This window comes from Budorcas taxicolor, chromosome 19, assembly GCF_023091745.1.
Source record: "Budorcas taxicolor isolate Tak-1 chromosome 19, Takin1.1, whole genome shotgun sequence".
Classification (NCBI taxonomy): domain Eukaryota; kingdom Metazoa; phylum Chordata; class Mammalia; order Artiodactyla; family Bovidae; genus Budorcas; species Budorcas taxicolor.
Window position 1 is genome coordinate 34,363,406 of NC_068928.1, and position 24,252 is coordinate 34,387,657.

The 24,252-nt window shown below is 62.4% G+C and overlaps 2 protein-coding genes across 2 annotated transcripts in view; one reads left to right on the plus strand and one right to left on the minus strand.

Annotated features, from left to right (window-relative positions):
• Window positions 1-725: 725 nt before the first annotated feature.
• SREBF1 (sterol regulatory element binding transcription factor 1) lies at window positions 726-17,457 on the plus strand. The gene is made up of 19 exons (XM_052658529.1): window positions 726-947; window positions 9,025-9,456; window positions 9,817-10,004; window positions 10,089-10,226; window positions 10,326-10,544; window positions 11,166-11,280; window positions 11,452-11,672; window positions 11,899-12,100; window positions 12,213-12,391; window positions 12,634-12,895; window positions 12,974-13,140; window positions 13,278-13,446; window positions 13,947-14,055; window positions 14,295-14,404; window positions 14,503-14,635; window positions 14,785-14,950; window positions 15,396-15,596; window positions 15,692-15,800; window positions 16,130-17,457. Exons 1-19 carry the CDS (start codon window positions 857-859, stop codon window positions 16,357-16,359), a joined length of 3,441 nt encoding a protein of 1,146 aa, XP_052514489.1. The 5' UTR covers window positions 726-856; the 3' UTR covers window positions 16,360-17,457.
• Window positions 17,364-24,252, minus strand: part of RAI1 (retinoic acid induced 1) — a 103,454-nt gene continuing 96,565 nt past the window's right edge. The window contains exons 4-6 of the mRNA XM_052658528.1: window positions 20,584-20,677; window positions 18,985-19,034; window positions 17,364-18,687 (exon numbers count right to left, since the gene is read on the minus strand). Of these exons, the coding sequence (XP_052514488.1) occupies window positions 18,673-18,687; window positions 18,985-19,034; window positions 20,584-20,677 (159 nt within the window). The 3' untranslated portion in view covers window positions 17,364-18,672. The remainder of the gene's footprint in view (window positions 18,688-18,984; window positions 19,035-20,583; window positions 20,678-24,252) is intronic.

The window sequence follows — 24,252 nt, forward strand, 5'->3', positions numbered from 1 at the left end:
AAGGGGTCCCAGGCCCAAAGCACAGACTGCCCCTACCTCATCCCAGCTGCTCTGGGGACGGGGTCCAGTCCTGGTACAGTTCCAGGTGGCTGAGTGAGCTTGTGCTGGTGAGATCCTAAACTCTGGGTGCAGAGGCCAGCCCACCTTCAGCAGCCAGACTGGGCCCACTAACCCCCAGCCCTTCTGTTAGTCCCACAGCTGGATCTGGGAGGAAACCAGAGAAAGTCAGAGTGGGAAATTCTAGTCTCTTCCAGGCTCTTCAGAAGATCTAAAGGAGGGGCAGGCTCATCTCACAGGCCCAGCCGGCCACCGTTACTAACGTCCCAGTCAGCCTATGCGGAGACACCATCAAGCCCCGTTACAGCTGATGAAACTGAGGAACAGTGTGGTGAGGTAACTGGCCAGAGGGCACACAGCAGGTTTTGGACTAGTCTGTCTTCTAAAGGCCCAAATCTCGGAATGAGGTTTGTCGGGTCACTTCCTGCCCCAAGTTCAGCGACATCGGGGACAGACCCAACCCGGGGCTTCCGCTCAGCCCCCTTGCTCAGGGCGGGAGAAGCCGGGGCCTGCGGGAGCCCCGCAGCAGTCCGCGCGGGGATGGAACGGCCAGGGGACGGGTGCGCAGGCCAGACCGAAGCCGCCTGACGCTCCTCAGGTTGGGCGGGACCGTCCACCCGGGGGCGGGGCTCCTGCAAGTCTCCGCCCCGCCCCGCCTGCCCCGCAGAACCGCCGCCGGGAACCCAGTTTCCGAGGAACTTTTCGCGGGCGCTGGGCACCACCGAGTTCCGGGCGGGACGCGAACGCGCGGAGCTGCTGCGGCGGGCCCGACGGACCTCCGAGAGGAGGTGACTGCGCCATGGACGAGCCACCCTTCAACGAAGCGGCCTTGGAGCTGGCGCTGGCCGAGCCGTGCGAGCTGGACGCGGCGCTGCTGACCGACATAGAAGGTGGGTCAGGGCCACTGGGCTCCGCGCGCGGGCGACGCCGGGCGCGGGGCGCGGAGGGGGTCAGGGGCGCGGCCCGCGCCTCTGTGCGGAGCTCTCCGCGTCTCTGCGCCGAGGGCTGCGGGCCTCGCGGTTCTGTCCCCGCGGAGCTGCCCGTGCCCACCGGGTCCTGTAGGAGGCTCGGCGCTGAGCACGTGCGCCTCTGGGCGCTTCGGCCCGCACCCCGCGGCCAGCGAGTCCTCAGTCGCGAGGCGGCGTTGGCGAGAGTGGGGCAGCCGGCATCGCCGAGGCCCCGCCCCGCCCCGGCCTTGACGTCAGCGGGAGGTTACTCTCGGTCGTTCCCTCCGGCCCGAGAGTTCAGCTCGGCGCTCGCGCTCCTGCGCATGCGCGCCGCGGTCCCGCGGACCCTGACAGACCAGGGCCTGATTCTCCTAGCTGGCTCCCGGTATCGGTTCGGCACACGTTTATCGAGCGTCTACTGAATGCCAGGCCCGGTTCTAGGCACCAGAGGTTCACAGACCTGGGCTCCCCCTTTCCTTGGAAGCACAAACCCACCCTAAGGAAACCCATAAACAGATATTTACACCTTGTGGTGGGGCTGGGGCAGGGCGACTGCTTCGGATAGGGCGGTGGGGTGGGACCTGAGCTCAGCCCTGATAAGGATGTCTTCCCCACAGAGGGCACGGCGAGGAGTTGGAGGGACACAGGTGAGACTGGGCAGGTGGGTGGAAGAGGACTTGGCAGGGAAAGGCGGGAGCAGCAGCGCGGGCTCTCTCACACACCTGGAAACACTGCTCTGGTTGTTCTACAAAGAGGGTGTTGGGGGCGAAGCTGCAGCGGGGCCAGTCAGGAGGCTGTTGCCCACGGTGCACAGAGCACATTCCAGCCTCCACAAGTTGCCTCCGAGGTTCCTATGCAGTTTCAGCCACGTTGGCTACCTTGCACTTGGTTGATGGGGAAAACAGGCCCTGAGCACAGGACCCAAACCTCCCACAGCCTGGATGGACTCATCCATGGAGCCTATGGCCGCCCTAGGGTTAGCAAAATGGACACATCTGAGCCAGCCACTCTTTGGTTGGCTTGCTGGGAACCCAGCTCGTAGGGCGCAAGAGTTGCCAGGTCCCCTGGAGGGGAGTTGAGAGGAGGGCCAGGCAGCGTTGACTCGGGGCTGAGAGCTGAGCTGGATCCCAGAGGCAGTGGGATGTTAAGTGACTTGTCCCAGGTCACACAGCAGAGCATGGTAGAGCCAGAATTCAAACCCAGGATGGGAGCTCCAGAGGCCACACTCTTAAATGCTGGTCTCCTATTGTGAGTGTGTGTGTGTGTGTGTGTGTGTGTGTGTGTGTGTGTATGATGCCGTAGAGCAGGGGACTCAGGAGGCTGCTCTATATGGAGGTATGCTGGGGGCTTGGGAGTGGGTCGAAACGGGGTCATAGGTCACACGGCCACCTCCCCATCCTAGCCCAGAGCCTTTGACTTATGAGATGGAGGACTGGCATCAAAGAGTCCGCCCATGTCCCTGAGCCCCACCCAGCCTGGGCATGTGGCTCGGCCAGACTCCGTCATGTGACCAGCGCCCTCACTAGGAGCCCCAAGTCCTGTGCTGCAGGCCAGGCCCTGGCTGCACTGCACCACAACTCCGGGTAGATCCGCCTGCTCCCAGCCTCCTTTTCCTGTTTTTGTTTTGGGGTCCCTTGTGGCCATGAGAGAGGGTATGTGGGAGCCGCCTTGCATGAGTGCTGGGATTGTGTTGATGCCGTGGAGGGCCTTACCTCCCGCTGGTTCATACACTGCACTGTGTTGCTTAGTGACGAAGAGGCGATTGGAGGAGGCTGCTGGTCAGGTGGGCCTGGTCAAGGAGTGGCCTGAGCCTCCGGTGCATAGCTGGAAGTCACCTCTGCCTGGGCTTCCCAGTTCATTGTGTCTTTGAAGTCCGGGTGTCTGCCTTCGGTCCAGTCCCTAAATCAACAGGGACCTGGCTTCCTGAGCTCCAGGCCAGCCTGCTAAAAGAGGTACATGGGGGCCAACCTGCCCCCCACCAGGCCACTCCCCACAGTCTCTCATGCCCAGTTCTCTCCCTGGTGCTGCCAAGCATGGGCCTTCCTTAGAAAACAAGCTCAAGATGGCTTACAGCCCTGCTCTGGCCACAGCATATACCTGCTCAGCTCCCTAACCACTATGGCTCCCCAGAACCCCAAGATACAGTCCCTTGTCTCAGCGTGGTGTTTGAGACCTGTCAGGTGGGCCGGGCCTGCCCTCCTGTGGTGAGTCCTGTCCTCCCTCCAGGCCCTCCCCATGCCCTGGACACACTTGGCCCCCACATGGCACTCCTGCCTCATCCTCACGTCCAGAGGTCCTGAGGGCGGAGCCTGGGAGAGGCCTCTCCCCCTGGACACGGCACCTCTCCATCCCTCTCCTGCCTTGGGTGCCCAGGTGGCAGGAAGCAGAGGCCCTCCCGGTGTGGCCGTGCGCTCTCTCCAGGCTGCAGTGGCTGCCCTGGAAAGCTGGGGTGAGGCCATAGGTGGGCTGCCCGTGAGCCCCGGTGAGTTCCAGCCCTCGCACCTGTGAGGGGGATGGGGAGAGCTGCGGGCAGTCCAGGGAGGTGGGTGGGCTGGCGATTGGGAGCTACCTTCTGCCTGGTGGTCACCTCACTGGATGCAAACATTCTAGATGACCTGCCCAGCCTCAGGTGGGGTCACCACCGGGCAGAGGCCTGGGTCTGGACTTCGCCCAGCTGATAGGGGCAGGCCAGGTGGCAATGACTCCTGGCCAGAGCAAGTGCCTCTGTCCTGTGTCTTGCCAGCCACAGGCCCCATGGATGTGCCCTTTGACCCTGGGACCTACTGGGCATGCATACCTGCACCTGTGAAAGGGGAAGGGAGAGCCTCAGAAATGCCACGGTCATCTCCTCACTGGTATACAGACTGGGGGCGGACATGTCCACTACCCTCACCTGCCCAGCTGAGGTGTGGGGAGCAGCAGGAAGGCCAGGCCTAGTGGAGGTTGCCTCCCAGGCCCAGAACATGTTGCAGTAAATCCATCTCTAGCTGGCAGAGGAGGGCCCAAGCCTAGGATGTGTTTCTGGGTCTCTGGCCATAGTTGATGGTTTGCTGCACAACCACCTCGGGGCAGCCTCAGAGATGCAAAGTAAAGCACCTTCAAGGTTCCATTCACACAGTTGTGAGGACTAAGGAAAGCACCCCAAAGTAGGTAAAAACGATAAAACCCAGTGCTGGTGATGCTCTGATTAAACGTGACATCTAGCAAGGGAGAGTGTAAGGAGGTTTATTGTTCCAGAGAGCAGCCTGGCAGCTTGGAAGCAGTGTGCTGCCTTTGAACCAACATACACACTTCAGAGGGGGCAGTGCCAGGGCTGAGCCTTGGAGCTTCACACTGCCTCCCCTCTGCGTAGCACTCTGCACGCACATCCTGACCTGGGATGAGTGGTGGCAACAAGTTGGGACAGAGCCAGGCTGGCCTCAGGGCTCACTCCTGCCCCTGGCAGGCGGGGCTGGGGGCTGTGGGCTCGGGGGGTTGGCAGGCCTGGGTGTAGGTCTTAGGTTCTTCGCTTGGCAGTTGGAGGACTGGGGCACATGGCCTCTCTCTGAGCCTTAGTGGCCTCTTCCGGCTAGAAGGCTCATATTCAGGTTCCCCTGGGGCTCTGGCCCCGGGGCCATCCCATTCCAGGAAGAGCAGGCACCCGCCACGTCCCCGGGCAGCCCCACACACACAAAGGCACCCTGTGCCCCCATTGCACACATGATCGGCTGAGGACATGTGAACCTGCCAACCGTGCTTCTCGGGAGGTTCCAGGAGATGCTGGTGGGAGCAGCGGGGCTGGCTGGCAGGGTGCAAGCCCGTTCCCCACTGCTGCCCTGTGCCCTCCCTCACGTAGCCAGAGGTGGAGTGGTGCTGTTGCTTTGTGCTGTCTGCTGCAGACTTTGTGACCTGCTCACAAATCCCTTTTCTGCCCATTCCCTGAGAATTGGTGTTCTTAGCTCAGGCGACAGACAAACGTGGGTTGGAACTCCAGCTTTGGGCTGTCTCCTTGACCCTCTTCCCTCTTGACCCCCTCTTCTGCAGTCTCACCAGCCTCTTCTTTGTCTTGACAGCGCACCAAGCTTGCTCCCACCTCAGAGCCTTTGCACTTGCTGTTCCTAGTGCCTGTGACATCCTTCCTTCCTCCTGGCCCACTCCCTCCTTGCGCCTCTACTCAGATGCCCCCTCCACAGAGAGGCCTGCCCTGACTCCCTCTGTTTCTTCACGATGCTCATCACCTGCACCCCCTTCCTCCACGGATTAGTAGACGGTTGGCCTCCCTCACTGGAACAGAAGCTCCACTGGGAGGTCTTCACGCTCTGTTCCTGCACCCCCAGCACCTGGCACTGGCCTGACATTTAGGAGAGGGCAGTAGATATTGTCAGAGAAACATCTGAGCTTCATGGGCCAGGCCATATGAGGGAGGTGGTGAGCTCCCTGTCCCAGGAGGCACGCAAGAAGAGTTTGGGGTGCAAGGCCTTGTGTCAGCACCTGTGGGTCCTAGGCTCCTGTGATAGTCAGAGTTGGGCTCCTGTGGGTGGGCGCTATGGGGGTCCCCCAAGGATATCTGTCATGGCCTCACAGGATAAACAGGTCCTAGAATAAAAGGCCCTCATCTGCCTTCAGAGGGAGATTTGAAGGTAGAGCCAGGGAGTGGGGAGAGGGGTTCAGGTTTCCTGTTAGGCCCTGATAGAATCAGGGCAGGAGAGGAAAAGATGAAGCCAGGCTTGGGGAGGGGCAGGTGGGCCCTCTGAGGCTGAGCCCACACCTCTCCTCTCCCCTAGAGTGGGTGCAGGAGCCACGCAGGCCTTGAGTCTTAGGTCACGCGAGTGCTTACTTCACCGGCAGAGAGTCCCCACTGTGGGAGCCCTGTCCAGCCTTTCAGACCCACTGGACTGGAGGGAGCTTCCTTAAACTGTGCACCCTGGTGGGGGTTGGGGGGTGCTCTCTTGCCTGCTAGAATCCCCTGCTCCAAGGCCAGAGGTGAAGGCTCAGAGGAGAGTGACTTGCCTGGGACTACACAGCAAGTAAAGGGTGGAGGGAAGTTCTGGCACCCAGATCTGGCTTTAGGAGAGAGTGAGAGGGGCCCCAGTCAGACCGTGAGTTCGGCACCAGATTGTGCTGCGTCTTCGTTAGATCATGTCCCTGAGGCCAGCCCTCCTCTTGGCAGCTGTTCCTGACCCTATCGGCCATGGGCCTCTCCCTTCTACGTCCTTGGTCTAGATGGGACAGAGCCAAGACGTGAAATGGGAAACAAAGGGGCCGAGAGAGCATGAGACAGGGAGAGGGATGGTCAGGAGCAGGTAGGCTTGACATTGGGTGGCCCTGGCCCTGCAGAGGCTCAGGTGTGGGTCAGCCCTGGAATTCAGGCCTCAGTGTCTCCCAGTCTCAAGTGAGATAGGAGCCTTGCCAACACCAATGTCTTGATTTGGGGGGGTAAGGGAGGGTGTGAGCACCCACCAGCTGAGGAGGGAGGGGGGTGGAGAATTCAGTTGCCCTTGGCACCCGCTGCAAGGCCATGGAAGGACCCGGACAAAGAAGGGTGGATATGTGATGGAGAGGAGCTTCCTGGAAAGTGAGAGCCATCGGGGCCAGGGGGTCTCTGCCCCCAACACCCTCTGAGGCTGCAGGACACCAAGAAAGGGTTGCAGGTGGGCTTGGCCGCAGTTGAAGGCTGGCCTGAGCCTGGAGTCCACTTGGCCACAAAAACTGGAGCTGGCAACCTGGGCTGCTGGCCAGGCTCTGTTCATCTGTGTAGAACTCGAACCTTACACAGAAGGGGAGAGGGCCTGGGTGCCCCTCCAGAGACCCTCAGAGCCTGTCACCCCAGGACTTCCTTACCTTCTGTCCCAGGGACTGGGCTGCCTGTTGGCCTCCCTGGACCCTGCAGTGAATAAGTGAGTCAGGTTCACCCTGAGACTGCTGGGGGTGGGGGTGTCACTGACCCCATCCCAGATCCAGGCCCCTCTTCAAAGGGATGTCTGTGTGGGGCTTCAGCTCGGGCTCAGCTGTTACTGGCCATCACTTCAGGGTATGAGTTCCCTTCCTCAGTTTCCCTGGGAAGTGACTGTTGCCAGGGGTCCGTGCGGTGGGGTGTGGCCCATGCTGGGGCGGCCCAGGAAGGAGAGGTCCCCACACCCACTGCCAGGTGGCCCTTGGTCTCACTTGAGCACTGCACCCAGTAACACCTTTACTTGTCCCCGTCGGAGCCTGAATCGTGCTAGGCCCATTTTCCAAGAGCGAACTGAGGCTGAGCGTGGTCGAGACCGGCTCAGGGTGTCAAGAGAGCAGGAGACTTAGCTGCGGAGCTGGGGCACCCCTAGCCCCTCGTTCCACCGCTCTTCTCTGACTTGACCGCCAGTAACCCCTGCAGATGTCGGCGCCTAGTGGGTTAAGGGCCAGCGTCCGCTAGTAACCCCGGCCCCCTTGCGGCGCGGCGGAGCGCAACCCGAGCCGCGTGCCGTGGGGGTGGGGCGGGGCCGGGGCGGGGCCCCAGGAGGCGGTGGCGCGCCCGCTGATTGGCCGCGCGCGCTCACCCCATGCCCGGCCCGCCGCTACGCGGGGCGGGGCTGGCCAGCGGGGCGGGGCGGGGGCGGGGCCGGCAGCGGGGGCGGGGCCGGCAGCGGGGGCGGGGCCGGCGGTAGCTCTATCGCTCAGCGGCTTTAAAGTGCGCCGGCCCTGCAGGTGAATTCTGTGCTCGGAGACCGGCAGGCCAGCCGCCTGGACGCCCCGAGTGGCGACGGGCCCGGGCCGCGGAACCATGGACTGCACGTTCGAAGGTATTTTTTGGAGGCCTCCACCTCTTTATTATAGGGCTTTCATTTCCTCAGCGGGGTTCCATCCTCGGTGCCCTGAGGGGAGGTTTGTGCGCAACTCCCTGCTCTAAGGTGTAGGCTCCCCACCCCAACGTCCGGAGTAAGGGAATAGCTTTCCCACATCTGCTCCACAGGGAGGAGGACCACTTTTCCTTCTGTCTGCTGGGGCTCCCTTTTGGGGGGCATCTTGGGCTTGACAGTGGGAGCCCTGGGTTCAGCCAGTTTCCTCTCTCAGCCTCAGTTTCTCCAACTATCAAAGGGGTAGGGGGTCCTGCGGGAGAAAGCACTCTATGCACTATGACCTGTGCAGACCTGGAGGGCCTGCCAAATGTTTGTGTTTGAGGACAGGAGGGCTGAGCCTGGCACCCATCCCCACCCCCACCCCATCCTTTGTTGTGCTCTCCTGGCAGCCTAGGTCGTCCCCTGCAGTCACTTTCCTGCCTGGCACCTGTCAGTCGGAGGGACTCAGGTGACCTTGAGGCCCCACTCCGTGCAGCTGTCCTGTCACAAAGTGTTTTGTCTGTCCTGTACAGATGGGGAGACTAAGGCCCAGTGAGAGGCGCCAGAAGCCCAGGCTGGGGGTCTGGGGGACACCTGGGGCTCCCAGGGTTTGCTCATGGGTCCTGCAGAGCACTTTGACCCCGTGGATGACTCCTTCAGTGGGTTAGAGGGCCCTGGACTGACCCAGCCAGGCTGCTGGTTGCCAGCTGGGGGAGAGGGCTTGTGGCCAGTTTGGGCTGCTGTGGGCCATGTGTCCAGTCTGTATGAGGAGGAGAGTCAGGACAGACGGCGTTGGCTTTCACTGAGGGGAGACAGAAGCCTGAATGGCCGGCCCCGAGCTGCTTGGCTGCAAACAGGGCCTGGGCTTGTGCCCAGAACATTCAGACACACACTGGTTGACACACATATGGCCAGCGGTTGACTCTGCCCCAAGTCTCGGTTTATTGCACAGAGAAATGGGTTGGCAAAAGCAGCTCTGAATTGAGCGGTCGTGGACCTCTGCTTTGGGGGCCGCTGGCATTGTCCAGTGTCGCAAGGCTGTTTGATGCACTGGGCAAAGCTCCAGATGTCCCAGGTGTCTGTGAGCGTGGGCTCCTGGGGGTGGCTTTTTTGTTTCTGTGGCGTTGCTCCCACGTGTACACTGTTGGGGGCGGGGTGGGATGTGAAGACACACGACACCTGACACCTGCTCCACGGCTGCTCACAGCTTTTCCTCCTCCCTGCAGACATGCTTCAGCTCATCAACAACCAAGACAGCGACTTCCCGGGCCTGTTTGACCCGCCCTACGCTGGGGGTGGAGCAGGGACCACAGACCCTGCCAGTCCCGATGCCAGCTCCCCAGGCAGCCTGTCCCCACCTCCTTCCACGATGAGCTCCTCACTTGAAGGCTTCCTGGGGGCAACCAAGGCGACACCCCCACCCTTGTCCCCTCCCCAGCCTGCACCCACCCCCCTGAAGATGTACCCATCTGTGCCTGCCTTCTCCCCGGGGCCTGGGATCAAGGAGGAGCCAGCGCCCCTGACTATCCTCCAGCCCACCCCACCCCAGCCCCTGCCCGGAGCTCTCCTCCCGCAGAGTGTTGCGGCCACCACCCCACCGCACTTCAGCTCTGCCCCCATTGTAGGCTACCCCAGCCCTCCGGGAGGCTTCTCCACAGGTAAGGAGGGAGTGTGGAGGTGGGGGTCAGGTGCTCTTGGTAGAGGAGTTTGCAGGCTTTAGCAGTCTGGCCCCTGCTCTGTGGCTGGAGGCGCCTGCTCACCAGCAGTTCTCGGGCTCCTGTGGACGAAGCACTTCCCTTACTGCCCGGGGTCCACACCAGCTACCCTTCCACAGAGTGATTCTTGGCTAGGAGGCTGGCGTACTTGCATCAGAGCCCAGGGCAGAGCCATCCAGATAGGAACCCGTGGCCACAGGGGTAGTGACTCATCTCGGGTCACATGGTGATGAGGACCTGGGGGACAGGTTGAAAGTGGGTTGCGACAGCCTGTGTCCTCAGCCCCAGCCTTCATCTCTGCAGGGACCCCTCCGGGGAGCAGCTCGCAGTCATTGGCTGGCCCACCACTGGCTTCTCTGCCAGGGGTCCCGCCTGTCTCCTTGCAAAGCCAGGTTCAGAGTGCGGCCCCCCAGCAGCTGTTGACAGCCATAGCCACCCCCACGGTGGCCCCTGGAGCAACTGCTGTGACCTCTCAGATACAGCAGGTCCCGGTGAGGCGGTCTGGCTGGCATCAGGGAGGTGGCGGCCCTGGGCCCAGACCCATAGCCCATGGCTGAGGCCCCTCCTGTCCTTAGGTCCTGCTGCAGCCCCACTTCATCAAGGCAGACTCGTTGCTCCTGACGACCATGAAAACAGATGTGGGAGCCCCCTTGAAAGCGGCGGGCATCCGCTCCCTGGGCCCTGGCACTGCTGTGCAGGCAGCGCCCTTGCAGGTAGGGGGCTTGGGCGGGGTGGGGGTGGTGGCTTGGGTGGGGTGGGGAGGGGCAAGGTTTGCTCACATGTCCACCTGCTAACTCTGCCTGGCTGTGCAGACCCTGGTGAGTGGCGGGGCCATCCTGGCCACGGTGCCACTGGTAGTGGACACTGACAAGCTGCCCATCAACCGACTTGCCGGTGGCAAGGCTCCAGGCTCGGCGCAGAGCCGCGGCGAGAAGCGTACAGCCCACAATGCCATCGAGAAACGCTACCGCTCTTCCATCAATGACAAGATTGTTGAGCTCAAGGACCTGGTGGTGGGCACCGAGGCCAAGGTGTGGGCTGAGGCCCTAATAGGGCAGCTCTGGGGAAGGAGGCACCTGGGAGGAGGAGGAGGAGGATGGGGCTGGGGAGACAGTCCTGGGGCCCCAGCCTCCTTGGGCCTGGCAGCTCTGTTCAGCTGAGCTTCAGGGAAGCCCCGGGTGGCACAGGCTCTTCCAGGTGCTGGGGATTCAGCAGAGGACAGACAGAGATCCTGCTGTTGAGTAGCTGACATTCTAGCATGGTGCGGGGGCACCAACAGACCTGGGTTGGGGTACGCCAGGTGGCATAAGTGCTGTGCTGGAGAGAAGTGAGATGGGGGAAGTTGCAAACCTGAGTTGGGTGGTCAGGGAAGGCCTCACAAAGGTGATGTGATGTGTGAACAGAGGCCTGGAGGAGGTGAGAGGGTGAGGCATAAGGTGGAGTGATGTTGACAGCAGCCAGCCAGGTGCTGTTGTCTGTATCTTACTTAACCGGGCAGCAGGTTCTAGGGGAGGAATGTTCCAGGGAGTAGGAATAGCAGATGCAAATCTCCTGAGGCGATGGTGTTGCAAAGCAGCTCTGCCCTCTTGCTTCAGTGCCCAGCTCTCTGGCCTGACCACTTGTGCCATCTCCCCCCTACCCAACCCCTGCAGTTGAATAAATCTGCCGTCTTGCGCAAAGCCATCGACTACATCCGCTTCCTTCAGCACAGCAACCAGAAGCTCAAGCAGGAGAACCTGAGTCTGCGCACTGCTGTCCATAAAAGCAGTGAGTGCTGGCCCCCTCCACGCCTGGTATCCCTGGAAGTTCTTGCCCTGCAAAGGCCCTTCACCCTCTCTTTGGCCCTCCCTGGCTCGCAGCTCCCCCAGGTCCTGAGCTCCAATTTGGGGTGAAGTGGGGTGTGGAGCTCACTCCAGTCTGCTCCTCTCTGGCCTACAGAATCACTGAAGGACCTGGTGTCGGCCTGCGGCAGTGGAGGTAGCACAGATGTGCCCATGGAGGGCATGAAGCCCGAGGTGGTGGACACCCTGAGCCCGCCCCCCTCAGACGCCGGCTCGCCCTCCCAGAGCAGCCCCTTGTCCCTTGGCAGCAGGGGCAGTAGCAGCGGTGGAAGTGGCAGTGACTCGGAGCCTGACAGCCCGGTCTTTGAGGACGGCCAGGTGGGGCCTGCAGTGTTGTCCCCTTCTTGTCATCTAGCAACTTCCTCCGAGCCCCAGGACTGGATCAGGCCCCTCACACATCCCACCTCCCCTTTCATAGACAGAAGAAAGACAAGGCTGAGGGGTTCCCACAGTAAGGCAGGGGGCAGAGTTGACCCCTCCTTCCCGGAGCTGTGCTCTCTGGGTCACGCCACCCCGTTCTCACCACCTTGCCCGCCCCCGCTAGGTGAATCCAGAGCCGCTGCCCGCCCCCCACAGCCAGGGCATGCTGGACCGCTCTCGCCTGGCCCTGTGCGCGCTCGTCTTCCTCTGTCTCTCCTGCAACCCCTTGGCCTCCCTGCTGGGTAGCCGGGGTCCTGCTGGCCCCTCCGACACCACCAGCATCAACCACCGTCCTGGGCGCAGCATGCTGGGTGCTGAGGGCAGAGGTAGGGTGGTAGGAGGGGGGCTCTCGCATACGTGGATCCCGTCCTGTGGGCTTGGGGCCCTGGATTTCCTGGGTGCCCAGCCTCTGTGTCCCCAGCTTCTGTCTGCCCCCAGATGGCCCTGGCTGGGCCCCGTGGCTGCTGCCCCCACTGGTCTGGCTGATCAATGGGCTGCTGGTGCTCTTCTCCTTGGCGCTTCTCTTTGTCTATGGAGAACCAGTCACTCGGCCCCACTCGCACCCTGCCGTGCACTTCTGGAGGCATCGCAAGCAGGCCGACCTGGACCTGGCCAGGGTAAGTGGCCAGACGCTGGGGGATGGGAGCAGGCAAGGCTGGGACCCTGAGCAGTGCCTGGGAAGGTGCTGGGCATACCGTGGACCTCCCCTGTTCTCCCTACTCCTGTCTACCCCTCCAACTCCTGTGGACCCCTGGGGGCCCGGCCTGTGCTGCTGGGGATGGTGTGGTCCTCGCGGGGGGCCCAAGATGGAGGAGGAGCACAGCCCCATGTTTCTTACCTGAAAACCCCTCACCCCCAGGGGGACTTTGCCCAGGCTGCCCAGCAGCTGTGGCTGGCCCTGCGGGCCTTGGGCCGGCCTCTGCCCACCTCCCACCTGGACCTGGCCTGCAGCCTGCTTTGGAGCCTCATCCGCCACCTGCTGCAGCGTCTCTGGGTGGGCCGCTGGCTGGCCAGCTGGGCAGGGGGCCTACGGAGGGACAGGGCCCTACAGGCAGACGCTCGCACCAGCGCCCGCGACGCAGCCCTCGTCTACCACAAGCTGCACCAGCTGCACACCATGGGTATGCGGGTGAGGGCTGGGCCCCTGGGGTCCTGCTGCCTCCACACCACCCTTGGCCTCACGCCCTCTTATCTTCCAGGGAAGTACTCAGGTGGGCACCTCGCTGCTGCCAACCTGGCGCTGAGTGCCCTGAACCTGGCCGAGTGCGCGGGAGATGCTGTGTCCGTGGCCACACTGGCTGAGATCTACGTGGCCGCCGCGCTCAGGGTCAAGGCCAGTCTGCCCCGGGCCTTGCATTTTCTGACAGTGAGTAGATGGTGACCAGTGGAGGCTCTGTGGGTGGGTGAGGGCTGCACAGAAAGACATGTGGTTATGGGGGCGGCTGCGGGCCCTCTGGGGTCTCGGCCAGGGTTCAGTGTGACGGCCCATTCCCTCCTCAACAGCGCTTCTTCCTGAGCAGTGCCCGCCAGGCCTGCCTGGCACAGAGTGGCTCAGTGCCCCTTGCCATGCAGTGGCTCTGCCACCCTGTGGGCCACCGTTTCTTCGTGGATGGCAACTGGGCCCTGTGCAGCGCCCCGAGGGACAGCTTATACAGCGTGGCTGGGAACCCAGGTGCCTTCTCACCCTGGGCCCTTCTCTGTGCCCACCCTTTTCCCCACAGCTGGCCGCCTCCTCCGTCCCCCGTTCCCATTCATCATGCCTATCCCTGGTCAGTGTCTTGTCCCTTGCCTCTCTGCTGTCCCTGCCCCACCCTGGCCTGCTGCCCCGCCATCTGGTGTGGCTATGGGGATGTGCAGATGGGGATGCCAGCCTGGCTCTGTCTCAGCTGGGGCTCTTCAGAGGCAAACAGGAAGATAGGAGGCAGGGGGCCAGGGGGCTGATTTGAGAGGTGCCAGACAACATCACCATGCAGTGAGGAGGGTGGGAAAGGGCGTGCATCCCAGGTGGGTTATCCTGTCCATCGGTGGGCGGAGTGTTTATCCACCAGCTTTCACTTGTCTCAGAGCCAGGCCCACCCGTGCCCAGAAAAGATCCCTAGTGCAGGGAGGTGCGTGTGCAAAGGAGGGGTTGGGGCCATTCTCGCCCCTCCACTCACCCACTCTTCTCTACAGTGGATCCCCTGGCCCAGGTGACTCAACTGTTTCGCGAACATCTGTTGGAGCGAGCACTGAATTGCGTGGCCCAGCCCAGCCCCAGCCCTGGATCAGCCGAGGGGGACAAGTGAGTGTCTCCATGCGCCTCAGCAGACCAGAGCCCCCTGCCCAGTGGAGCCTGTGGGTGGCCAGAGCCAGGCCACTGTGGCCTTAGGTGCATTTCGGTTCCTCTCTGGGCCTCAGATTCCCACCAGCCCGGCACGAGGGGACGGAGGCTCTTAGAGGAGCCAGGAGGCCAGGCTGTGCTGTGTGCGGAGGTGAGGACCTCTGCCAGCCATGTTGACCACCTGTCCTCTCCTGCCACAGGGAGTTCTCAGATGCCCTCGGGTACCTGCAGCTGCTGAACAGCTGTTCGGATATGGCCGGAGCTCCTGCCTGCAGCTTCTCCATTAGCTCCAGCATGGCTGCCACCCCCGGTGAGCCCTCCACCTGTGACGCTCTCAGCCCCAGTGCCAAGCAGCTCAGCCTCGGGGGCAGTGTGGCTGAGTTTCTGCCTCCTGTGCCCCCTTTGCAGGCACAGACCCGGTGGCCAAGTGGTGGGCCTCTCTGACAGCTGTGGTGACCCACTGGCTTCGGCGGGATGAGGAGGCAGCTGAGAGGCTGTACCCACTGGTGGAGCACCTGCCCCGTGCCCTGCAGGAGTCCGAGTGAGCACAGGCTGCATGCTCGTGCCCCACCCCCAACCCTGCCCCCAGCTTTGTTCTATGTCCTTGGGGTTCCGCCATGCTCTTCCCATGAAGCCAGAACCAGGGCAGAGGGAGGTCCAACCATGACACCTCTACCTTGGCCCCAACAGGAAACCCCTGCCCAGGGCGGCTCTGCACTCCTTCAAGGCTGCCCGGGCCATCCTAGGCCGCGGGAAGGCTGAGTCTGGCCCAGCCAGCCTGGTGATGTGTGAGAAGGCCAGTGGGTACCTGCAGGACAGCCTGGCCACCACACCAGCTGACAGCTCCATTGACAAGGTAAGGGCTGGGGCCGGGGGCCTGGCTCATCTCAGGGGCCTTGGCCTTTCCACTCCCTGGATGGTCCCCCGTGGGCTGCAGAAGACTGCAGGGTCAGCCAACAGCACAGGACGGGTGACCAGCCGGCCTTGCCTTCTGGCAAAGGCTTGGGTCCAGGGGAGAGTGGCTGCTCCCTCTGGCCTCAGTGTTCCCCCACAGGAGGAGGGTGGGGTGAACATGTGGCAGGGCCCTCCTTGGAGGCTGCCGCGCAGGCCGGTGGGGGCATGGGGGCCTGGAGAGCGGGCGGCCCCGCGGTGCATTGCTGTTGCATTGCATGTGTGAGGCAGGTGCAGTGCCTCGGCAGTGCAGCCCGGAGCCGGCCCCTGGCACCGCGGGCCCCCAGCCTTCTCTCCCACAGCCAGAGGCCCTGACCCCTGCCCTGCCCTGCCCTACCCACCACCTCCAGGCCATGCAGCTGCTCCTGTGTGACCTGCTCCTTGTGGCGCGCACCAGCCTCTGGCAGCAGCAGAAGCTGCCGGCACCCACCCAGGCCTCGCAGGGCCCTGGAGGTGGGGCCCAGGCTTCTGCCCTCGAGCTTCGTGGTTTCCAGAGGGACTTGAGTGGCCTGAGGCGTCTGGCACAGAATGTCCGGCCTGCCATGCGGAGGGTGAGTGCCCACGGGGCCCTGACTTGTGATGGGGACAGACATGAGGTGTCTGAAGGGAATGGTGACCTGAACCTCTCCTGGCCCCTCCTGCCCAGGTATTTCTGCATGAAGCCACTGCCCGACTGATGGCAGGGGCCAGCCCAGCGCGGACACACCAGCTTCTGGATCGTAGCCTGAGGAGGAGGGTCGGCCCCTGCAAAGGAGGTGAGAAGGCCGGCTGGCCCAGGTGGGAAGGGTCACGGGCCAGGTGAAGGCTGCAGAGGGAGACCGTAAGACGCACAGGAGCCTCGAGACTTCGAGGTGGCCCCTGATGGGAGCCCTAATCTGAGACTTGGGGGACGACTGTCCTTTGTGGAGCACTCACTCTGTGCTCCAGGGGAAGGAGCGGAAGGGACCAGCTGCATGGCAGCCCGGCAGCCCAAGACCAGAGGTGTGGGGGCGCACAAAGGACCAGGCGGCAGGGGCGGGGCCGGGGTCCGAGCCCCACCCCAGGCGCGGCCCCGCCCCTGACGCACTCCTGTGCGCGTGCGCAGGCGCTGCGGCGGAGCTGGAGTCGCGACCCACAAGGCGGGAGCAGGCCGAGGCTTTGCTGCTGGCCTCCTGCTACCTGCCACCTGGCTTCCTATCGGCGCCCGGGCAGCGCGTGGGCATGCTGGCCGAGGCGGCGCGCACGCTCGAGAAGATTGGTGACCGCCGGCTGCTGCACGACTGTCAGCAGATGCTCATGCGCCTGGGCGGCGGGACCACTGTGACCTCCAGCTAGACTCCTGCCGGCGGGCCTGCCCCAGAGCCTGGTCTCCGTATCGGCGGCCGAGAGCAGCGCCGGAGATCCGGGGCTCACGCCCAGCCCACGGACTGCACGGCCCCTGGGGGGCTGGAGACCCTCGGAGACGTCTGCTCTTGACCTACGGGCCTCCCCAGCCCGCTCCCGCACTCGGCGCGCGGTGGCCAGGATAGTGCTGGCCCCTGGTGGCCGGCTGGGGGATTGCCGGGGCCTGCCGCCGCTGGATGTCACGTGCTCCCAGTGACACCCGCTCCTGGGTGTCATGGGCCCCCAGACCGCAGCTTTCACCCTCCCTCCAGAGAGAAGAGAGGGGTGCATTTCACCGAGCCGAGGGACCCTACCCCCGGTGCCTCCCTCCCATCTAGGGAGACCTGTGCATAGTATAGATCGGAGTGCACCAGCCTCCTGGCCTCCAAGGCTCAAGCGTTACTTTGCCTTTTGCAGACTTTATTTTCATAGGTTGAGAAGTTTTGTACAGAGAATAAAAAATGAAATTATTTATAATCTGGGTTTTGCTCCTTTGGGGAGAGGCAAACCAGAGGGGATTCTTTGGGCTTTCTGTCCCCCTAGCACCCAGGCAAAGGCTTCCTGTTCCCACCTGCCCTTCTGTGTTTGGGAAGTCTGGCTTTGTTCCCTCCCGCTGACCTGGGCCCTGGCCCTCTCTCTCATCTCCTGACCCTGAGGGCCCTTGTGGTCTCAGCTTTTCCTTCTTGCTTCCCCACCCAGCTTCTGCCTCCTTCAGGTCCCGGAATGACACGTTCTTGGCAATCTGTAGTGACTGGAGGAATTACAACCTGGGTCTTCCTGTGTGTCTGGGTGTGTCGCCTGCCTGACCCCTGTCCCCTCATCTGAGGCCACACAGCTGTGGCAGGGCAGCAGGGGCTTCTCTGCCTACTGCTCATTCCTGTCCCAGAGCCCTCCCCTAAAGCCTGGACCCTCTCCCAGCAGAATCTGGTCAGAATCCACGCTGCAGAATTCCAAAACAATCGTTGTATCTTTATTGACTTTTTTTTTCTGAATGCAATGACTGTTTTTTTTTTTTTTACTCTTAAGGAAAATAAACATCTTTTAGAAACAGCTCGATACACACAATCTTCAGTGTGAAGCAATATACTAATAAGAACACTAGTCGTCTTAACATTTACAGTCTTCATATATATTATATATATGTATATGTATACATATATATACACTATATAACGAGGCTGGATATAATACACACGTTCACCATTTTACAGTCATATGTACAGGAAGTTGCTAGGGCGGCCCCAGGCTGGGGCTGCGTCAGGCCTATCAAAGCGTGGACAGAGCTGAGGACACAGACAGACAGGCGGACGAACTGGTGGGCATTGGCCCAGGGCGGTGGTGGCTGCATGGGGAAGGGGGCAGCGCTGGAGCCACCTTCCCAGGAAGGGCCCCGTGCTAAGGGGCGCACGACGCACAGTGGCGACACACGGAGAAGCGAGCATGTTCCCAACATATATACATTCTATGTGACATATATATAGAGGGGCACACAGGTGTGTACATGGATCTAGCGCTGTCTCCGCTCCCGTGCGAGTGGCGCTGCGGCCCCTGGAGACGGTGGTCATGCGGAGGGTTGGTCACGCGTCTGTCGGGGATCGAGACTCCTTCTGCGCTCCCAGGCTGGGTTCCAGGGATGGGGTGGGCTGGAAGGGGGACGAGCAGAAGCCAGCGGGGGCAAGTCTGCCCACGCCCAGGAAGGTCACATCCCTCGAGCACAGCCCCCAGATGCTTGGCCCTCCAGACCTTAACGCAGGTTTTGGCCGAGGCTGGGCAGTTAGGGCGCCCAGCCTCCAGCCCCTCCTGCGTGGGTCAGGACTCGCCAATCCCCTATCCCTACCCACCCCCAGGGTGTCCGGCTGCGGGCCACGACCGACCCACGTGGAATGTATACCACGTCATCCTGGAACTTTCAGGGGAGAAGTGTGTCCCCAGGCTACAAGCCTCCCAGCCCCGTCAGAGTCTGGGTGTCCCAAGGGGTCTGGCCGCTCCGCGGGCTAACCCCTCTCCAAGCCTGGCCGGGGGATGGAGGCGAGAAAGCCCTGCGCCGTCCGGTGCCAGGAGCAGACGGATCCGGAGCATGTTTTCTACCCAACCGGGGACCACTAGCTTCCGCCCAGGGCGGCCAGATCCAAGATACGGTTCCGGATCAGGGATCCACTCAGGACCCGCGCCGGAAGCAGCGCAAAGGCCCGGGGGCTACGCCTGCGGCTCCTCTCCTCGGCGGCGGGCGGGCTGGCTCTGGCGGCTCCTCCGGCCGGGAGTGGATTACAACGGCAGCCTCTGCAGGAAAGAGACACGAGGCGCGCTGCCTACGGCGGTGCACGTGCCGAGGGGTCAACCCCTCCAGACTCGCCCCGGACTCGCAGTGAGAGAGAAACCCCGCCAGCAGCTGGGCCTGGAGGCTGGCCTCCGCGTCCCGCCCCCGGGCTACGCCCGCCCCCGGAGCACGCGGGAGTAAGTGGCCCGGGGCCCTCGCGTGCGCAGCCGCCACCGCTAGGTCTGCCTGCAGCCCATGGGCCTGCGGCGGGGTATGCTCTCCAGCCTGGACCCCTCCAAGGGGGGCTCGCGGTCACTCACCTTATGTTTGGGGCATTTCAAAGAAAAGTTCTCTTCAATGAATATACAACCTATGAGCAAACAGAAGTTCGTGCGGTCAGAACCGGCGTCGTGTGTGGCCGGGAGGGGGGCGCCCACCGCTCTGGGCGCCCTCGGTTGCCGGTTTTTTTCAAAGACTAAGTCAAACTCTGCCTGCCCTCCAGCCCCGTTGGCTTGCCTGTCCTTTACTCTGCCCTCCCCCTGAAACCCCCTGGAGTCATAGGGAGGCCTCCCCTAATTCTCCAGCCTGTCCCCCTGCAAACAGCCAAGCCAATGCAACAGCACAATCCTGCCCACCCTGGCCGGCACTGGGGGTGGCTCTGCTGGAGGCAGACAGGGCGGGAGCAGAGCTGGGAAGGCTCCAAACCTCGTCTGGATCCAGCAACCTCAGCTGAGCTGCTAGCTGACCACAGCCACCTGGGTGGGCTCCCCCTGCCAACCCCTATGCGCCTTCCTGAGACTTAGTAACGCAGCTAATACAGCAGGAGCACAGCCTGCCCTGCCTCAGGCCTGCTCCCTGCCTGGGGACACTGGCCACCTCCCTCTTCGCCATCCTTCTAGTTCGGCAGGCCCTGCTTCCTGTGCCAAAGCCTCTGGGGCTCCCAGGGCGGTGGGAGCGGGGAGGGCCCTGGCAGGGGAGGCCTCTGCTCTGTCGTGTGGCAGGGTTGTCATACCCTCACCCCCTTCCAGGGCAGCAGGGGGCGGGGGACAGAGGTCCTGGGGCCTCCCGGAGCTGAAGCAGTGCTGGCCTCTCTGGGTCGTGTGCATGGCCTCACTGCCTGCCCCAGGGAGCTGCAGAGAGAAGCAGCTCCCCTCCCAGGGAGCTGCAGAGAGAAGCAGCTCCCCTCCCAGGGAGCTGCAGAGAGAAGCAGCTCCCCTCCCAGGGAGCTGCAGAGAGAAGCAGCTCCCCTCCCAGGGAGCTGCAGAGAGAAGCAACTCCCCTCTGCTTCACAGATGGGGCCCCGAGGGCAGAGGCACGGAGGGACGCGCCCAAGCCACCCATGAAGGGTGCCACCAGGATCAGGGGCTCCAGGCTCTCTGGCAGGCAGTCTGTGCTCTGCGTGCCTGGCAATAGTAGGTACTCGATAAACGCCCACAGAACAGATGAGCGAGCAAGCGAGCGGAAAGAGCAGGGCAGCTGCGGGAGCCTGGCATGGCCCTACTTTTCCCCCTTCCACAGCTTCTGTTTTGAATCTCCTCTCCTTCTATCCCACTCAGTTTTTGTCACTGAACTGTCTCTCTCCCCTTTTTCTCCCCAATCCAGTGAACTCCTATTCAGACTTCAAAGGCCCAGCCTGGTAGCCCTGCTCTTCGAGGCCCGAGATCCTCCCCAGCTCTAGGCACCCCATGGCGACAGCAGCTCACATACAGCTTTCAACCTTGTAGGCTATGCTTCTCTAGCAGGTGGCTGGGGACTGAGGTGTCTCGCCAGCATTGCCCAGCAGAGGGCCTGGCTGAGCGACACCAGAAGATAAAAAACTGCTGGGGCAGAAGAGGGAAGCTTGGGGCAGGGGTTGAGTGGGGCTGGTTCAGGGAGCTGTGCCCACATCTCCTGACCTGTCCTCTAGGGCTGACTCTTACCCGCGTCGCTGGCACACGGGTAATGGTAGGTGTGGAGGCATCCTTTGTGGCAGCACCCTATGGTGGCCCCCGCTTCTTGGCAGCTGGAACAAGTCTGGCGAGGAGAGAGGGAAGACAGGTGAGTCTGCAGCTGAGGGGCCCGGGAGGCCCCCACCCTTCTCTGAACAGGCCCTTGAAAGGCAGCTGTGGGAGAGCTCAGGATGGTCATTGGCACCTTGGGTGGGGAGCTCTCCAGGTGGGATACCTCGTGCGTAAACATAGGGGTCTCTGCTTCTGGCAGGTGTGGGCAAGTGATGGCTTAGCCACTGTGTACTGCATGACGTCAGCCGAGCAACACAGCTCTTCCCACCTGGTGTGTACAGTGGGGACGGCTCCTACCTTACGGGATGGTCTCAAAGACTGAAGGAGGGACTCTGGGGGCCCAGCGGGTGACACGAACTCACAAGGCCAGTCACCACCTGGCCATGCCCTTGCCCACCAACTCCTCCCCACACCCTCCAGGTGGGCTGCTTTCATGGGCCTACTCTACAGTGAAGTTGGGGCTCCCTCCCGCTCCAGGAAAGGTGGTGAGCAGTTTCTCGCCCATTCTGGGGGCAGAAGCAGCGCTGAACCAAGTCAGAGACCCCACCCTGAGGCACCATTCACCAGGGGTGACACAGCTGGTGCCCAGATGCGGGGTGCATATGAACCCCAGGCCAGCCAGCAGGGCAGCCGGGCCACTCTGGGTCTCAGAAATGGGTCTGCTGAGCTTGAGGGCTGCCTGCAGGGGGACGAACTGGGAGAGGATGGCGACGCTAAAAAGGCCCTTGGAAGAGCAAAGTAAAACCCGAGGCCTGGGGAGGGACAGACCCCAGATCGCGCAGACCCCGGGCCCCCAGTGCAGCAGAGGCCTGAGATGGGGGAGGAGAGCAGAGAAGGGAGCAGGCCCACGCCAGGAGGCCGAGTCACAGAAACCAGTAACTGAGGTTTGACGCACCAGGTCCGTGTGGAGGCCGCCTCCTTGTAACGACCTGATGGCGCTGGCATCATCATTCATTTACCCAGGTGAGTGATGAGAGCTCAGAGAAGCCCAGTGAGTTGCCTGAGGGCATATAGCTCAGGAAGAGCTGGACAGGACTTTGAGCCCAGCAACGGAGCTGGGGCACAGGCTGGCCATCATGGTGCTGTGCTGCTGGGGCGGGGGCAGGTGGGCTCCTTCCCAGGACTGGGGGGAACCCACTCCCAGCAGGAGGGGAGAGGCCAGGGATGGTCTCCACCCTCCCTGGGCCTAATTCATGCCTGAGAATGTTCCCTCTGGTGCCCAGCTCGGGTGGGGAGTGCAGGGTGGGAAGCTGGGGGAACACCAGTGATCATATGCTTCTGCATGGCGGTGTCTTTCTGATCAGGGCCGAGTCTCCAGGCTCCCCATTTCTTGGCTCACAAAGAGGTGTTAAGGCAGGAACAGGCCCCCAGACCCGGCCCAAGTGTCCCACCCTCAGCGGCCCTTGGACGTTCTGATGGCTGAAGAGGGACAGTGGGCTCCTCTGGCTGACGGCGTCTCGCACCCCATCTGCACTGAGGCCCCTCAAACCCTGGAGACAGGCCTCTAGAGGTGGAAGCAGAGCAAGGCCTCAGGCCCTCCTAAACCCAGCATGCACATTCTGATCTGTCCCCCTGGGGGCAGCCAAGGGCCCCAGCAGTTCAAGGGAGAGGCAGACTCCTGGGTGGTGGGCCACGGTGTGGCTCAGGGCTGACAGGTGGTGTGGGGGCTGCAGCAGGGGACACAGAAGGACGTGCCCCTGGAGGCCTGCCCAGGAGTTCTGATCCAGCAGAGCACTATGGGTACGAAGGTGGGAGCAAGGGTCCCTACTGTGTGGGTGCAGGGGTTATCTGGCCATCCACGTGGTCATACCCTGCTGATGGGCTTGGTGCCCTGAGACTCACAGTGGACAGTGGCTTGCGGGGGTCATGGAACTGGCTTCCTGTTGAACTGGGACTCCAAGACCACCTTAGGCCACCAAGCTCCGAGGCAGGGGTTTCAGGGGGGCAGGTGGCCCTTGGAGGCCTGGGCTGTCAGAGGGGAGGGGGATGAACCACGACCTGGGGAGCGCCGGACACTGCCTGTCTTCCCAGGGTGTCCTCCGGGTGGGGTGCTGCTCCCGTGAGCCCCTTGGAGGCTTGCCTGGCTGCTAGTCCCAGCCAGCTCAGCCCAGGACCACCTCTCTAGCAGGGAGGCTCTTCTGATCCTTGAGTAACTGGAGCAGACACTGCTGCAGTGACCAGTGAACATCCCTCCCTGCCCAGTTCCAACCTTCCAGGGCCGCTCCCAGGCTGGGAGGCCTCGGGACTCGTTATGGAGGATGGCACAGTGGGCCGAGATGGGACCACCAGGCCAAGTGCTCCAGTACTTAATAGCCATGTGACACCAGGAAAGCACAAGGCCACTCAGACCCCCTGCGTCTGCCTCAGTCCAGCAGGAGGTCAGGCCAAAGCGCCCGGAATAGGCAACTGAGGAAGGACCAGGGTTGGCCCCCACCGAGGCTCAGACAAGGTGCAGAAGCAGCACAGCCAGGTCGGGGCTTTGAGGATGTGCACCTCGGGGGTAGGCCACTCAGCACTTTTCTGGAGGGGATGTGAGTGTGGGTGTTATCGTTCAATGGAGGGGAACACCTGAACCTATTTCAAGGAAGCTGGGAACGAGGCAGTGATGAGAGAGAAGCAAAAACACAAGATGGGAGGAAAGGAGAACTGGGCAGGGAAGCACAGGGATCCCGGACTGTCAGGCCAGGAGGGCCTTCCTCCATCTGGGTGGAGGCTGGCGGAGGGTTGCCCTGGCATGGAGAGGTCCTGGACCACATCCTGGTAGCAGAGGCTCAGGAAGCAGGGAGAGGTGGACAGCAAAGTCATCTCCCTGGTGACAGCCAGCACAGGACTGCTCGTGGGGACCGGGGGAGTGGGGAACCAGAGGGAGCACGTGGGCAGGCAGGGAAGGTGCAGGGCAGTGAGCTGGAAGGTGGCATGGTGGGTGCCTGCCCAGGAGACACTGGACAGCAGTGTGGCGAGGGGACAGGAGCGTGGTCCACAGCAGGGAGCTCGTGGAGCAAGAGAGCTGTAGTAACCAGAGTGACAGTCACTGCTGGGACGCCACATGCTAGTGTCGTCGGAGAGCTGCCGCTGTCACGGCCCCAGCAGGTAAGTCATGGGCTTGTGGGTAGGCCAGGCACAGCTGTGACAGCTTGATGGGACTGTTATGCCCACTTTAGAGATGAAGAAACGGAGGCACAGAGAGGTTAGGCTACGTGCCTAGAGGCACATAGCGACTGCAGTTCCTCTGGGATGTTTCAGGGCCTTGCAGGAAAGACTCCTGAACCACCGTACTGACAAGGGCTGACCATCCAGCCACCTGTTGTTGGAGGGGCTCTTTCTCCGAGGCCCTGATCCACCTCAGATCATAAGAGACAGGCAGTTCTGAGGCCCCTTGTCATCTGGGGACTCAGCGTCTCAGCTGATTACTGGAGACGGGTGTCAGGAGGGTGCAGGGGCTGCAGCTGGAAGGGGTCGGTTGAGTGTGTGGTGGGTACGGGCTGAGCGGGCAGCAGGGAGGTCTAGGACAGGGTGGGCAACTGTGTCCTGCCTTGGCCTGGGGGTGCCTCTGCTCTCTGGCTAAGCCCCTGGACTCATTTGTGACTT